Source organism: Carettochelys insculpta, chromosome 2 (assembly GCF_033958435.1).
Source record: "Carettochelys insculpta isolate YL-2023 chromosome 2, ASM3395843v1, whole genome shotgun sequence".
NCBI lineage: Eukaryota > Metazoa > Chordata > Testudines > Carettochelyidae > Carettochelys > Carettochelys insculpta.
Window position 1 is genome coordinate 180,947,183 of NC_134138.1, and position 16,646 is coordinate 180,963,828.

At 41.8% G+C, this 16,646-nt stretch overlaps 1 protein-coding gene across 1 annotated transcript in view; it reads left to right on the plus strand.

The window, feature by feature from the left end:
• Nucleotides 1-16,646, plus strand: part of EGFR (epidermal growth factor receptor) — a 227,961-nt gene that overhangs the window by 177,422 nt on the left and 33,893 nt on the right. The window contains exons 11-16 of the mRNA XM_074988061.1: nucleotides 454-544; nucleotides 2,324-2,523; nucleotides 4,421-4,553; nucleotides 6,222-6,321; nucleotides 8,588-8,745; nucleotides 16,370-16,405. Coding sequence (XP_074844162.1) covers nucleotides 454-544; nucleotides 2,324-2,523; nucleotides 4,421-4,553; nucleotides 6,222-6,321; nucleotides 8,588-8,745; nucleotides 16,370-16,405 — 718 coding nt within the window. The remainder of the gene's footprint in view (nucleotides 1-453; nucleotides 545-2,323; nucleotides 2,524-4,420; nucleotides 4,554-6,221; nucleotides 6,322-8,587; nucleotides 8,746-16,369; nucleotides 16,406-16,646) is intronic.

Below are 16,646 nucleotides of genomic sequence, written 5' to 3' on the forward strand. Positions count from 1 at the left end.
GAAGGGAAATCAGTGTCTTGAGCAGTTAAAGGCTGCTCTGCTTTTCCCCTCCTCTCATCTTTATTCCGTTTCCTAAATATTTCCATGGATAGAAAGGTCCAGTGATGCTCTCATGTTGTAGTGAACCCAGCAACATTTTACTACAGCATTTCCTGCTAAGAGCAAATACTCCCTGTGGTTTCTCAAGCACTTCAGGATGTACAGCTCAGTTGCACACTGGACTTGTGCTATGTTAAGCCCTCTTGGTGGCCTGAAAGTAAACAGTTTACAAAACAGAGTTAAAAATATCTGCAGACTCCCTAGAATGTAATTCTTCATTTTGCATGTCTCGTAAAGATGTGAGGAAGGTAAAAGTGCCTTCCCTGGCTCAACAGGAATTCATAACAAAAAAAAAAAAAAATTCCCATTTTCAAGATGCTGTGAGTTGTTGGATGTGTTTTGTTCCTGTTTCAGGATTCTTGTTGATTCAAGCTTGGCCTGAAAATGCCACAAATCTCTATGCTTTTGAAAATCTGGAGATCATACGAGGCAGAACAAAGCAACAGTAAGTAAACTGTGCCAGAAGGAGGGTAAGACAAACTGTTTCTATAGCCAGTATCAGAGAGGTAGCTGAGTTAATCTGTGTCTTCAGAAACAACAAGAAGTCCTGTGGCACCTTCTAGACTAACAGATATTTTGGAGCATAAGCTTTTGTGAGCAAAGACCCACCTGTTAGTCTATAAGGTGCTACAGGACTTGTTTTTGTTTCTATAGCCAGGTTTATCTAAATAATAAATGGTTGTGCAAATCTTGGGCCAAATTCTCTGCTAGTGTAAATTTGTGTCACCCTATTGAAGTCAGTAGAACTGCACCATATGATTCCACTTTTATACAGTAACTCCAATGTTCCTGAAAAATACTGCTTTAAACAAAACTATGTTAAGCAAATCCAATTTCCCCATTAAGAATCTATGTCACTCCAGAGAATTAAGTTCCAGGGAATTTTCTTCCAGCAGACAAAAGTTAGTTTATACATATACAGTATAAGTTTTGCTGAGGTGGTAGAATCAGAGGGTGGAATATTTCCCAGGGAGCATGTTACTAAATGGTAAACTGAGCCCTCAAGGGTTAACTTGTTGTTGTTAACATAGCTTCAGGCCCTAGAGCAGGCGTGTCCAACCTGCCGCCCGCAGGCAGCAGGCGGCCCCGGACAGCTAGTAATGCGGCCCCACAAGATTGTAAACTTTTAACATTATTATGTGATTTATATACATTAACTATATTATATATTTTGTACGCGGTCCTAGGCTATCTTCACTCAATGCGGCCCAGGCAAGCCAAAAGGTTGGACACCCATGCCCTAGAGGCAGCATTTACCAAGGCAGGAGAGAGGAAACAAAATAGATGCACAGCAGTGGCTGCAAACACTTGCCTGCAGAAATTGACCCTGATGATGAACCCACGCTATCTAGCTGGAGCGCATCACTCTCTCCTCTGGATGGCACATGCACAGCGCTAAGAAGTGTGATAGTAACGGGCTTGCCTACACAACTGTGAGGTCAAAAGCTTATTAATGAGCTTCACGTTAAGTGGTCTGAGTAGATCCTGTTGATACAGACTAAAAGTGCCCAAGTGCACTATAAAATCCTTCTATTTGAAACAGTAGTGTGCAGGGTCTAACAGGAGCCAATTACTGTGCTACACATGAGCGTGCTTTAGAAATCACAGCCTCGTAGAGCACGTTTGTCTGTCACGCAGACAATCCCAGTGTGCTGTTGCTTCCACTCCTTGTCCATCTCTCAGGTAGCTGGTAAGCTCTTTGGTACAGAGATTTTCTCTTATACAGTGCATGTGCAGAGCCTAGCAAATTGGGGCTGCATTCTCAATTGGTGACTCTGGGCACCACTGTGCTATGAAGAAGGAAATACAGCAGCATCCAGAAGTCCTAATGTGGATCAAGACCCCATTGTGGTTGGTGCCATACTAACATGCTTAGGACTATGGCCGATTCAAGTGCAAAATAAGCTCTTTTAAGCCAAAGAGCTTTACCTCTAGACAGCATTAGTACATACATGATGCTGTGTGTCTGTCCCTTAGGAATATTTAACTTCCAGTCTCTACCGAAAATCAGATGCTACTATGGAACCTGTACGATAATTGTGGCATAAAAACATTCATAATGTCACACCAATTAAGTGTGGTGGACCAAGCAGGATCTTTCCTTGTAAAAAATTCACTTAACGGTAACCCAAGCGAGTCTTTCAAACTCAGAAAAGAAAATGTACCCTGTATGACCACCTTTAATCTTTTCCCATCTGTTCTTTTTGATCAACACCCATTTTAGTGGTCAGTATTCTCTCGCCGTTGTTAACCTAAATATACGTTCTCTGGGATTGCGCTCCCTCAAGGAAATAAGTGATGGTGATGTAGCCATTATGAGAAACAAGAACCTCTGCTATGCTGAGACAATGAACTGGAATAAACTCTTTGCGACAGAAGCACAGAAGACAAAAGTTACAAGCAACAGAAATAAAGACAACTGCAGTAAGTTAACATTGTCCTTTTGCCCCTCTTGGAATGTCCCTTTTGAGGTGCAGGGAAAGAGACTGAGAGCTATAATTTAAGCACACCTTTCTTCCTCCTTGTATATGACCACAAACAAAAATCTTTAAGCTGCTGCTGCTGTTATTCAGCCTCCTTTTCTAGTAACACAATTACTATGATTCCAGACATCAATTAAACTGATACTCACATGCCCCTCAGCCTTGACTCACACGTCTTAGCAACTAACCATGACAATAACCAAGCATTCCTCCGCTCCACAGCAAGCGCCTGTCAGTTCCAACGTATAACCAAATACAACTCCGAGTCCCTCAAACACAGTCTTAATGCCATGCTCAGGTAGTCTGGGATGAGTGACCTGCCTGGAGCAGCACAGCTCATAATGTGATGTTTCTTGAGGTGAGAGTTGAGGTGGTGCATTTGAATGTTATTGTGAGGGCGTGGGTGTCTGCATTGTGTTTGGTTGTATAGTGGAACTGAAAGGGAGATAGTTATGGTAGATGAGTGGGTGGGGGAATCCTAGCCCTGCTGAAATCAGTGGAAGCTTTGTTCCTGACTCTAATGAGGCCAGGTTTTCACCCGATCTGACTGAGAATGTATATGGCATTGATGCTGAGAGTGGAGTAAGGCTATGTCTACAATAGGGAAAGTAAGTCGTTTGCAGATATGCAATTCTAGCGGTGGCAATTGCATAGCTAGAATATGTGTATCTGCAATCGATTTACCAAGCCATCATCACAGAAGAAGATCAATGGGAGAGTTTCTGCTGTCGACCTCCCTTATTCCTTGTGTTGATGCCGACCCTGATAGGTCGATTTCGCATGTACCTGCCAGATGTGTAATATCGAATCCTAGAAAATTGACTCTTCTGGGGTAGTGTAGACGTAGCCTTAGGCCTGTGTGTCACAGCTGGTGTGAATGCTTCTGTGGTGCTATCTTGTTACTTGCCATTTCTGTCCATTTGCATGGCAGAGGTAAGGAAAGGCAGTCCCAACATTTAACTTGCTTCCTGTTAAAGGTTATGCATGATGCTGTATTAATGCGGGGTGGCTGGGGGGATATGTAGACTAAATGGCTTCCTCAGGTTGTCCCATCTCAGCACTCTCAAAGCCTTACACAGGTTCACGAACCCAAAATTATGAGGCATTACACATGCAAAACCTAGTTTCTGGCAGTTTTGTACAAAACAACCCTTCCCACTCACACATTGGCAGGTGCTCAATTCATACATTCCAAATGAGGAGCAAGCATAAAAAAGATAAAACTCTGGAGTCAGGTGTGCTCTTCTGAACGCTCACTTGCACCATAGGGACTCCATGTGCGTTTGCATGGGATTTTGCTCTTGCAGTTCACCTGCAGAGAGGATGAAGGCTTAGCAGTGACTGGCAGGCCAGATTTGCTTTGCCATGGCTCAGCTACAGGTTTGTGGTTTGGGATCTGAAGTGTAAGGGGGAGATGTTCTAACTCCACTTCTGTCTCCGTCAGGCAAGCCCTAATTTGAGCTTTCCATTGACTTCCATAGACATTGGATCAGGCCCCGATTTGCGTCTGTCTGCAGCATATCAATTTGTTTTATGTTCATATCCATTTCAGGAGTCGATTTCGTTACAACAGATTAACCTGTATTTGATTCATAGATGGCCACAGAACAGCTTATATTTTATGTGGGAAAACTTATAATTCCATTGAATTTCAAGCTTTCGAAATGAGAGAAAAGCATGAATGTTCCTTCCCCTGCTCTGTAATGCTGCCAGGATCCTTCAGAACTACTCAGAGTTAATTTGGAAAAATTGGCTCTCAAAATGAGCCTTTTGTGGTGCTCTAATTACTCTTTACGAAATTCCTGGCTATTGTTTGTCTGTGTCTCTGTCTCTCTCAGCTGCTGCAGGACATGTTTGTGACCCCTTATGCTCAGAAATAGGCTGCTGGGGTCCAGGGCCATTCCATTGCTTTTCCTGTCGTCACTTCAGTCGCCAAGGGGAGTGTGTGAAAAAATGCAATATTATGCAAGGGTAAGGAGGTGGTTGTTTTGTTCTGTTAGCTCTTGGTGGTGGTGGTGGTGGTGTTGTTTTTAAGTGTATGAAGAAAAATATTAACATCATTGGGAAAAACAAACAGGAATTCTAGTTGTGTCCATTTTTGTTACTTTTGCAAAAATGTTGGTTTAAGTGTGGTACCTAAGTACAGAAAAGGGGGAAGAAATAGTCTTCCTTCTCTAAGAATACTTAGGCGCCTGCCCCACAAAACATCAAGTGGGGGATGTATATGGATGATTCCCCAACACCGACTAGTAGAAGATTGGGATTTCAAATGGGCTTAAGCAAACTAAGAACGCACATTCCTCTGGAAAATCAAGCAGCCTACCTCTCTGAGTCTCAGCCCTTAGGCAAATTAGGTGAAATTTTGAACCTACTGTAACCAATGGGATTTTGATACTGACATCACTGGAGCTAGGATTTCACCCATTGATTAGCCTCACTTACTTCAATGTGACAGCTTAATCGGCTTACATTTATGCACACACTGAAGTAAATTTTACTAGATCACAGTAACATTGAAAGGTCAAAGTATGGCCTCAGATGCCCATGTAACTGCTGGGAGCTTGGCCTAAATAAATAATTTGTCCTTACAATTTAATTTTTATTGCTAAACTGCAGCGGAGGCAAGCTGAACTTAAATACATGAGGCCCAGAATGCCAGGACCTTGCAGAATAATTTCCAGCAAAATAATTCCGTCAATTTGGCTTATGTTTAGCAACCTTTTTAAGTGCCCTTGCATCTTGAGGTGGAGTATTCTCATGGTTATTTAAACTTGTAATACATATGATAAAGAAAAAGCTAACATGAAAGATGCTGGTGATTCCCAAATGGAAGGATTTTGAATACTATGCATTTACAGAGCACAAAATGTGCACTCATCTGTAGAACTACCAATGAATATGGTTTTCCTGTTTCTTTTTTACTAATTATTTGAAGGTTGCAAAACTTTTAAAACACAATTAGTACTATGATGATGATTTACAGTATGCTGGTGTCCATAATGTTTATATTTGTCTGGTGATTTGCATTCAGTAGCCATTGTCTTTTCAAGTGAATTCCCGCCAGCAGACATCATGACGTACGGAACGATCTGGGGACTTTTTGTGTCAAACGATGAGTGGGTTTGGTTTAATGAATAAGACAATTACTTGAAGTGGAACAGCTTTATTGCTATCACAACCATCTGTTCTCAGCTTTCATATTTTGATGATTCATTGTGTGTTGTAGGAGAGTCATGAATCTAATTATCAGCCAATTTGTTTAATTTCACAAGTTATTTAGGGTCTCAGAATCCCAAGAGATATTTTTCAGTGATCAGCAGTGCTATAAAAACGTTTTGAAATTTTTTGAGAATATTCTTCATCAGTGGCTTAAAATGTACAGACTAATTGTAGTTTGCAACCCAGATTGTCATGTGTGATGCTGTCATGACAAATCTTCCTTATTCTCACTGTTTCGTGTGTTACACTCAGCAAGTTATAGCGATGTGTTATAACTAGTCAAGAAGTTCTTCAGATATTCCCTCCCATATCATTATAGTCATCCTAATATATCCAAAGAGGGGGAAAGGCTCTGAAATGTAAAGTAATGTGACGTTGACATCTTGTCAGGTATTCCTTCTATTCCTTTTTATTTTTCAGGGAGCCAAGAGAATTTGAAAGAGGCTCTGAATGTCTTCAATGTCACCCAGAATGCCTGGTGCAAAATTCAACTCAGTACAATGCAACCTGCACAGGACCTGTAAGAGCAAATTTGACCTAACAAACTTGTACACAGAGAGACCCTCTAATACAGCAAACGTTAAAAATACTTAGCTATTGAACAGTCAAATCATGATAAACAAATGATGAAACTTTCCACTATGGAAGCTGGGTTCTGAGACACTGCATAAATCATAAGTGTTGACAACAGAAAATTAATTCACTCCCTGTTTGCCTCTGAAGACCAAAGATGAGGTTTTAAGGATGTTTATTAGAAAATATTAAGGAAGTAGTTTTTGTTTAAGATCAAACTCCCCATCCCTACACAATTAAAATAAATGCATCTTTTGTAATGCAATAACAAAGTATTAGTTGTTTGTAAAAAGGGTGGTCAACTTTTCCAAAGTTATTTAAACCTTCTGAATTTGTATAAAGCCCTCTTTGTAAACATTAAAATACCATGGTCTTTCCCAGTATCCAGGGACAAATACTCCTCAGTTTTGTCCTCAGATTTTTAAAATAAGTCCCTTATGTCAAAGATCCACTTTCTTCCTTCCCCGCACCTTACAGCCCCACTCTTGGAAACCCCATGCCCCTTCCATTGCAGCCACTCTCCTGACACAGGATGAGTCTCCATTCTTCATCAATCACTGTTCAGTAATGCAGCACATGCTTGATTTCATGGTGGCTTAGAACAGGAGTTCTCAACCAGATGTCTGTGCATCCATGGAGGTTTGCAAGAAGGTTTCAGGGGGTCTGCCAAGCAGGGCCAGTGTTAGACTTGCTGAAGCTCAGGCCAGAAAGTGGAAGCTGTAGCCCCACTGTGGCAAGGCTGTTGATCTGAGGTGCCTCCAAGCAATTCAGGTTTGTGTGTGGCCTTCTGTGGCAGAAGGCTATGGGCAGTTGCCCTGTTGACTCTCTCTTATTGGCAGCCCTGGCTTCTCTATGCAGAAAAGCAATTGTTATGAAATAGGTGGGCTGTGGAGTTTTTATAGCATGTTGGGGGGCTTGACAAAGAAAAAGTTTGAGAACTGCTGCTTTAGAACAGATGTACAGCTACTAAGGCTATGTCTACACTAGAATGAGAAAGTCATCTGCAGATATGCAGCTCTACTCCATCTGAGTAGCTAAAATCGACATATCTGTGCTTGGCTAACTTGGCTGTCTATACAAGAGTAGGTCAATGGGAGAGTTTCTCCAGTCTGTACTAGATGTGCAAAATTGAACCCCCAGAAGATCAACCCCACTCTGGGGTAGTGTAGACTTGCCCTTAGATTGCAGGCATCTTGGGAATAGACCCCATTGTTTTTTGTTCTGTTTATACAGCACCTAGTAGGGTAGAATCCCAGGTAACGAGAAGGGTTGCTAGAGGGTACAAATAATACTACATAAATACATTAGTGCTGCTCCACTGCAGTCAGTGCCAAGGATCTAACCTATGACTTTCTGCAACCTGCTTGGAACTCCTGCTGGAAATAAACCATGCCATCCAGGTAGCCTGGACGTTTCTTTAGTGTCTTCATATTTGTGGTGTATTGCTTACTAACATCATAAAACTAAAAATCCATATTCTGCAGATATACAACAGTCTTCCTGCTGTCTGTCATGAACACCCCACTTCCAACTTTTCCTTCTGAAAAGGCAATTTTGCTTGAGACTATTTGTTCCTCAGTTGGGAAGAGTACCTAGATCATTCTGGGTCCTACCCCAAACTCAGTAAAAATAATCTTCCAGAAAATGGTCAGAGTAATTCGTCTAAACTTTAGTTAAAAGCAGTCCAGACTGGGAAATGAGTGGGCTTTTCTATTTTCAGCCAGTTTCCCTTTCTTCTTCAGAATGGAGTAAAGCAATATTTTCTAAGCTTATACAGAAAAGCAAAAAGCTTGAAATTCACTGGTTTCAAAGGAGCAATGGTGATTTACACTAAATTAGAAACAGACCTTTTCACTGTTAACTTATTTACTACCAGATCATGTTAATTCATGTTCTTAAACCAGAAATGGTAAGTTTTTATTAGGGCAGAAAATATAAAAATTACAAGACAGCAGGAATCATACCTCAGCATTGGTACCTAGAGAGAGATTTAATTTAACATCCAGTGCTCTGTCTTACATTGCATATTATACAAGAGAATCAAAACTTCAAGCATTTTTTGTAGTACACAAATACAATAATAACGTAGAATAAAATATTGAGTCATGTTTAGAATTGTAAGTGGTCCCACAAGATCTGAGTCTCTTCTTGCATATGCTAATATATGGCTTGGACAAATCCGTTACAACAGCAATTTCTTTCTCTTTATCCAGGGTCCAGACAACTGCATGAAGTGTGCCCACTATATAGATGGCCCTCACTGTGTTAAATCCTGCCCAGCTGGAGTTCTGGGTGAAAATGATACCTTAGTCTGGAAATATGCAGATGAAAATTCGGTGTGTCAGCTCTGTCATCCGAATTGTACCCGTGGGTGGGTAAAATTCTTTCTTACACATAAGTGGAAGGAGTAAAGTATTTTCTTGCTTGTGATTTTCCTCATTGTAAAGTCATCCGTGGGGTGGGGAGTGTTATAAAACTGAAGAGGTTATGAATTTGTAAGTAATATAAGCAAAGTGCTGCTGGTGCTGAGTTTGGAATAGGCAAAGTTCAGAAGTGCTTCTAGACTGCAGAAAAGACAAAAAACGGAGAAAATGGTTTTGGTAGACTTAAATCTAAAGGTTATTTTTAAAATTAGACTTTCTGGAATTTTATAAGTTTCTTGCCGTATGATTTACTTTTTCACCACCAGTTTGATTTTGTGTTGGTTGTATTTGTCTGGAGCAACAGTGACATCTGGTGGGTAGTATCACACGGGTAGCCATGTTTAGTCAGTATCTTCGAGAACAACAAGAAGTCCTGGGGCACCTTATAGACTAACAGATATCTGTTAGTCTATAAGGTGCCACAGGTGGGTTGATCTGGTGGGTAGTGACATCCATGTATAAACAAATATTTGAAAAGAGTATGAAGTATGTTCCATGCCTTTAAGATTAGTGTGATAGTGTGAGTGGCTGCTCATGTTATCTCCTTGTGACTTCAGTTTTTGTGTATATGCAAAACACCAACCGATTGTCTCAGACCTACACTGTATGTTAATACTTCAAAGGGATTTCATCTCTGTATCTGCTAAGAACATAAGAGCTGTCATACTGAGTCCAAGTTTGATCCAGTATCCTGTCTCTGTCAGTTACCCATACCAGTGTGCCAGGGAGAGTAGGCAGAACAAGGCAAATTCACCATTCCAGCACCTGGGTCCCATCTACCTCACCAGTACAACTGAGACAGGGCCTGGCTGCAAACCCGGTTCTGTTTCGTAGTATAGTCAAGGCATTACTGTAGTTCTAAGACACAATAAAGTCATGTGTCAGCCTATGCTGAGTCATGTGCCAGACTATGCTATCACTTTGTCATGCAGGATAGCAATATATTTGTACATGTGTGCTTACATTAGATGCACAGAAAGAGGGACGGGGTTTGAAATTTGACTCTTATCCTGCATTGTTTTCAAAGAAGGTTCTCATTGGTGGTTTTTCCCCATAGGGCTTTTCCTTGATAGGAATGGAAATATTACCTCAAATGCTCACCTGTGTTAGCTAAGAGAAGATTATGCAGTGTTCTCTTCCCGTGCTCAGCTTGCCCTTTGGCCCAGGTCTCATGTCCTCCTCATGTTTTCAACTTCTTGTCTGCCAACTCTTGAAAAATGGAGCCTGCCTTTGACATGGCATGAACACATACATTGATGGGGAGAAGAAAAGGAAGGGGTTAAAGAGGCTTCACTATCACTTCATAGATGACTGAAAGTTAAGGGCTGGTCTACAAGAAGAAGTTCGTGTGCACTAAGTGAGGGTGGGCAAGTAAAGTGGACTAGCTATTCCCCATTAGCGCCCCATGTGGCTTAGTATACTTTCAAATGCACTAAGTCCAGGTGCACAAAGAGTCTCTTAATGCACATTAAGAGCATCCACATGGGGTGTTACTGTGTACGAGGTACCATGAGTTTTTTTCCCCATGTAGACATGCCTTAAGTCAGTGAGGGGACAGCTTGCTGCCTTCCTAAACTGTATGAGGGAGATCTTGGGGACAGGCACCAGTCCATGGATTGGTCATTGAGAAACACTGTCCTAAGTCACCAGGTGTGTTTCAAGTCTTCGTGGAATTTAGCGTAATGTTTTTCAGATGGCATGAGAGACATTAATGTGGATTGATGGTTTGCCTGTGTTTTATCATGATTGTAGGCAAGGATTGTTTGTGTTTTTCAATGAGTGATCTTTGTCAAAAAGTGGCGCTCCAGGTAACCATTACCATTAGTTCCCATTAATAGAAACTTGGCCTTAGTAAACCAATGTCACTGTTACAAGTCGGGCCATGGCAAAGCCTAGAGTTACAAACTCAGTAGGTGATCTAGGCCAAGGGTCTGCAACCAAAATAGTGGGAGGAGTCATTTTTTTCAAATTCAGTTACAACATCAATAGTACAAGAGCCACAAGGCATGTGACTAAAAGACAGGCAGTAAATAACATCAAACTGTACTTTTTGTCACCCCTATTTTAAGAACAGCCCACAAACAGATTTGTAACGGTTATAAAGTTGTTACCCCCATCCCCAGGCTTAACCCCGATCAGCCCTAAACCTCCCACCCCACCCCCATCCCCAGGGTTTACCTGCCTGAGACGAGGAGCTCCGTGAGCCGTTCCTCCACAGCCGCTGCCTCTCCCACACTGCTCCCCACTATTGCCTCCTCCTTAGCACAGCTCCAGCAGGGAAGGCTTGACCTACCCCTAGCTCTTCTTACCCTGCGTGCAGCACGTGAGCGGCTCGCTGCCCTGCCGGCTTTCCCTTCCAGGGCTCCCTGTTGCTGCTGCTGACTCCACTTGCGGTTCTGAAGGCTGCCGCTGCTTAACCTAAAAGCAAAAACACCCGAAATTCCATTTCAGTAGCAGGCATTCTTTAAGTGGCGGCAGCTTCCAGAGCCGCAAGTGGAGTCAGCAGTGGCAGCGCTCGGAGCCGCAAGTGGCTCCTTAAAGAACCGCAGGTTGCCGACCCCTGGTCTGGGCTGACCTCCTGTATATCATAGGCCACCAACACCACCCAGCACCCACACCCCTAACTCAACACCCAAAATTAGGCTGACGTATTACAGCCCCCTTGAGCTGATACCTTTAGCAGAACAATGGCTACCCATGTCTAAACAAGCCTTTTAACTGTGTGCTGCCAGAACTACAAAGAGAGAGGTAGAGCTAGTGTAATTGTGTTGGGCTTCCTCACTGATAGAGCCTCCCTCCAAGTTTAGATACTACCTGTTTATAAATGCTGTAGTCATTCATGTTAAATGCCCAGGAAGAATTTTTGCAATCATTGCACATGTGGGGCATATTTGCCTGTCATTTAGAAGGTTAATGAAAAAGAAAGCATGGATGGAAAGTTTTTAAAGGCTTTAAAAACCCCATAGTTTCCCGTTTCAGTTATGATTGTGAGGTAGCTTGTGCTGTTAGTTTGAATCTCCTCTGAACTGAAAAATGATTAGCTGTATCTGCACCAAGACACTTAATATTTGTGTAGACCGTTACAAATAGCACCAGGATAGAATCATTTCAGGAACTGTATGCTGCAATGATTTTACAGTAAGCAGAGAGGTGTCTCAGAGTACACCCGCCGTTATGTTCAGGCTAATATGTACTTAAGATTCCTAGACAGTTTATAATACAAGGTCATATTTCTCATTTTAGTGTCTGTACGAAGCAGAGGAGAAATAATTCAAGAGTGGAAAAAGTGATGCTTTAGATTCCATATAACATTGGTGACTTATGTTAGGTGTCATTATAGGATTCCACATTATATTATCTTATATTTATATTTAGGCTTGAGTTGATGTTTGTTGTATGCTTTGCTTCTCCTTTGACTTCTGAAAGGAATCAGAAAATTGTATGGGATGTGAAAAGCACAGTCTGATCCAGCATTTTCTCCCTCAAACATCTTTAGGCTTTATCTGGGTAGCGTTTGTGTGTATGGATTTGTATAGATACCAAAGACCACAGATGAAAACTGATGTCCCTTTTTTCAGCAGCTAGATTCTAATCTAATCTTTCAGACTATGTGCATTAAGAAAGCATTTCCTTTGTACAGAATCGTCCATCGACCCCAATGAAACTTTCAGAGAATAGCTCAGAATAAAGAATTTTGTAAAAGAAATACACTTGAATACTGAGTGTCTAAATTAACATTTTATTTGCATGACTACAGTAGAAAAGGGCGTTGTACCCCTTTTCACTTACCCATTCATTTAGAGGTCTTAAAAGGTAGTGGGACTACAACTTGCATCCTAGACAAATGTTCTCATGTCCTAGTGGAGATGCCCCAGTGTACATTTCATAGGTAGGTAATCCCCTCAGTCCTGCAACACACACACACTCAGATTTGTATGCCATCAATGCTCCCAGCTATATCTGAGATACCACTGACTTCCTGAGGAAATTACAAAACATCGGAAAAGTTCCTGATAACGCCATCCTTGCCACAATGGATGTGTAGGGGCTCTGTACACTAATATTCCACATAAAGACGGATTACAAGCAATCAGGAATACCATCCCTGATGCCACCACAGCCAATCTGGTGTCTGACCTCTGTAACTTTGTTCTCACACACAATCATTTCTGTTTTGGGGACAGTTTATACCTCCAGATTCGTGGAACTGCTATGGGCACCCGCATGGCCCCACAATATGCTAATATATTTATGGCTGACCTGGAACAACAATTCCTCAGCTCTCGTCCCCTATTACCACTCCTCTACTTAAGATACATTGATGACATCTTTATGATTTGGACCCATGGTACAGAGGCTCTAGAAGAATTCCACTGAGACTTTAACCATCTACACCCCACCATCAACTTATGCCTCGATTACAACATGCAAGAGATACATTTCCTGGACACTACAGTACTCATCAAGGATGGCCTGATCAGTACCACACTGTACCGAAAACCTACTGATCGCTATACTTATCTACACCCTTCTAGTTTCCATCCTGCATACGTGACTAGATCCATTGTTTACAGTCAAGCTCTTAGGTACAATCGCATTTGCTCTGATCCAACTGACAGAGACCAAAAACTACAAGAACTTTACCAAATATTCATAAACCTGAATTACCCATCAGGAGAAGTAAAAAAACAAATCAACAGGGCCAGACGAATACCCAGAGACCAGCTACTCCAAGATCGGCCAAAAAAAGCCAAGAACAGAACACCACTGGTCATCACCTACAGCCCCCAACTCAGACCACTGCAACGAATTATTAAAGACCTACAACCTATCCTTAATCAGGATGCCACACTCCAGAAGGCCCTGGGTGACATGCCTGTTCTCTCCTGCAGACAACCTCCCAACCTCATGAGGATCCTCACTAACAGCCACCGTCTATACCCCAGGAACACCAGTCCTGGAACCTTTCCCTGCAACAAAGCCCGCTGCCAGCTTTGTCCACATGTCTTCTCTGGAAATACCATCACTGGACCTAACCAGGTTACTCACAGAATCACGGGCACTTTCTCATGCTCCTCTACTAACATCATATATGCCATCATGTGCCAACAATGCCCAGGTGCTTTGTATATTGGACAGACTTCTAACTCCCTTAGACAAAGGGTCAATGGGCACAAAACAGACATCAAAACATTCCAGATCCACAAACCAGTTAGTCAGCATTTTAATGGAATGGGGCATTCTGTCAATGACCTAAAGGTATGTGTGTTACAGAAAAGGAATTATCGCTCCGTTTTGGAAAGAGAAGCAGCTGAGCTGGCTTTTATATTCAAATTCGGCACATTAACACATGGTTTAAATCATGATGGGAACTTTCTGAGTCACTATAGGGGCTCGTCTGCATACTTGGCTCAATCTAATTCTTGACCTCCCCCCCACCCCTCCACTCTCTGATTTGCTCACCTTGATTATCTTTTTCTGATCTGTCCTCCTTGCTTACTGTTTTTGGTTTTCTCTGTCTTAAATATTGAGTCTGGTCTGGTCTGGCTATGGGCTGAAGAAGTGGTTCTGTCCCACGAAAGCTCACCTAATAAACCATTTTGCTAGTCTTTAAAGTGCTACTTGACTGCTTTTCGTTTTGATAGTGTATAGACTAGCACGGCTTCCTCTTTGTTACTATTCAGATTTGTTATGGTTACTTGTAAGGCTGAACAAGTTGTGTAAGCAAACAAGTTCTCTGAGAAAACCGTATCCAAATGAAGGATGTTGGCAAAGTTGCACACTCAGGCTTCTGGAAGGAATGAGTAAAATATCTGAAGTGGACACCAAGATGTAAATTCCTCTATGGGAGCGCAGTGCACTCATTGGACCTCTCATACTATGGGTCTTGCTGCACCTTGTTGGCACTGAAAACACAAGGAAAGATTAAAATAACAAAAACAGCACGAAGAAAATGAGCAGTAGGTCAAATCTCCGTCTCTACCTCCCATATTTTAAATGGCTCTGACTCCTTTTTCCTCCTAATGGAATTCAGAACTGCATTTTTGGCCCTGGCTTGCTCCTTGACCTACCCTGTCTGTGTTTAGGTGATGTATTTTCTGCAAGAGAGGGAGACACAAGCCCCAGACTAGACTCTTCTTCTTGCTCAACTCCATTTTTCAGTGGTGATGTAATTGTTTCTGCAGTGCTGTCCTCTCCTTAGTAAATGCCACAAAGACCACAATTCGCAAGAGGCAGACACATCTTACCACTGAGTAGTACTTAGGATGTTCTGTTTATCTCATACACTGGCACTTCTAGATGGAGCTTTACACATACAGTCACTGTATTTTCAGCTTTGAGTTGTAGCATTGGTGTGCGGGGTCCACTGCCTTGCCAAAAAAGAATTTAAGGTACGTGGAAAGTGATATGCATTTAAGCTAATACAGAGGGTGAAATGACTAAGTCTGAAAGGATTCTACATAATACAGCACCTTGGTGTATACATTCCAGCACAGAGCTGCTCAGGGTCAATAAAGCAAGATGTTAGATCCGCAGTGAAAAAATATCATTGGTGCTCACACAAACAGTACACCTTGTGGTAGAATAGTGTAACTAAACCCTATTCACTGAGGAAATACTCTGAGGGGTAGCCATGTTAGTCTGTAGCTTCACAGAAAAACAAGTAGTCCTGTAGCGCCTTAAAGACTAACAAATTCATTTATTAGATAATGAGCTGTCATGGGTAAGACCCACTTCTTCAGATTTGTCAAATCTGAAGAAGTGGGTCTTACCCATGACAGCTCATTATCTAATAAATGAATTTGTTAGTCTTTAAGGCGCTACAGGACTGCTTGTTTTTTGATGAGGAGATGTCTGCTAGTGATAATTTTCATTAGGCTAGAAGGTCCGGACACTGACATCGTTCACAGATCCACAGACCAGTTATTGTAGTTTGGTGAAGAGCAGTCCAGGATTTTCCTCACAACCCTCTCTTTTGTATGAGATGGTTAACCTAGAAAAAGATTAATTCCCCCTCTAGACGTATTGAATCCTTGTCCCCCTGGTAACCAAAAAAAAAAAAAAAAAAAACAGCCTGATGTAATGCATATTTGCCCACTCAGGGCAAGATCGCTGGCTCCTTTCACACAGGCCACCAAACAGCTCTTTGTGATCATTCGCTTCAAGCCCCCTAGGGTAGAGATGAAGAAGTGAATTCTTTTGAAGTTGTTGAATAAGGCAGCACTTACAGGGACAAGCAGAGGTACTTGAGGAAAAAAAGATGTTGGAGATGCGTGGTACAGTCAAATGATGTGCATATATGCCTTGGCTATATTCTTCCGTGTTCATGGGTCGGCATTCATAAATTGTCCTTTTCAGCGAATGCACTGAACACCAGAGCCACTGGGCCCAGCTTTTGCAGCAAAGCTTGCAAAATAATACTTCCCAAACGGTTCTTTTAGTTCTTAATCAGAATGCTAATATTCAGACCACTTTTCAAAAAGGTAAGTTGGGAATGATGATAGTTATTCCAGAGCACGTGAGAGTAAGAACTGGTGCTAATATATGTATTTGTAATTGTCATTTTTACAGGTGCAAAGGACCGGGTCTTGATGGCTGTCCATTAGGGTAATTATCATATTTGTCACGATTAATGATATAGTTGGAAAGAACGTATTCCTATTTACATTTTTGTGCTGGACACTGAGAAGTAACTGGACACTGAGAAGTAACTCCAGAGCCCCAGCAAAAATCTGCATAATAATGTCCTGCTTCAGAGAAGCACGTCCTTAATTTTGAGTGTATGAATATTCCTGTTGAAGCCAATGAAACTTAGTGCTTTAGTGCTTCTCTGGCTTTGGACCTAAAT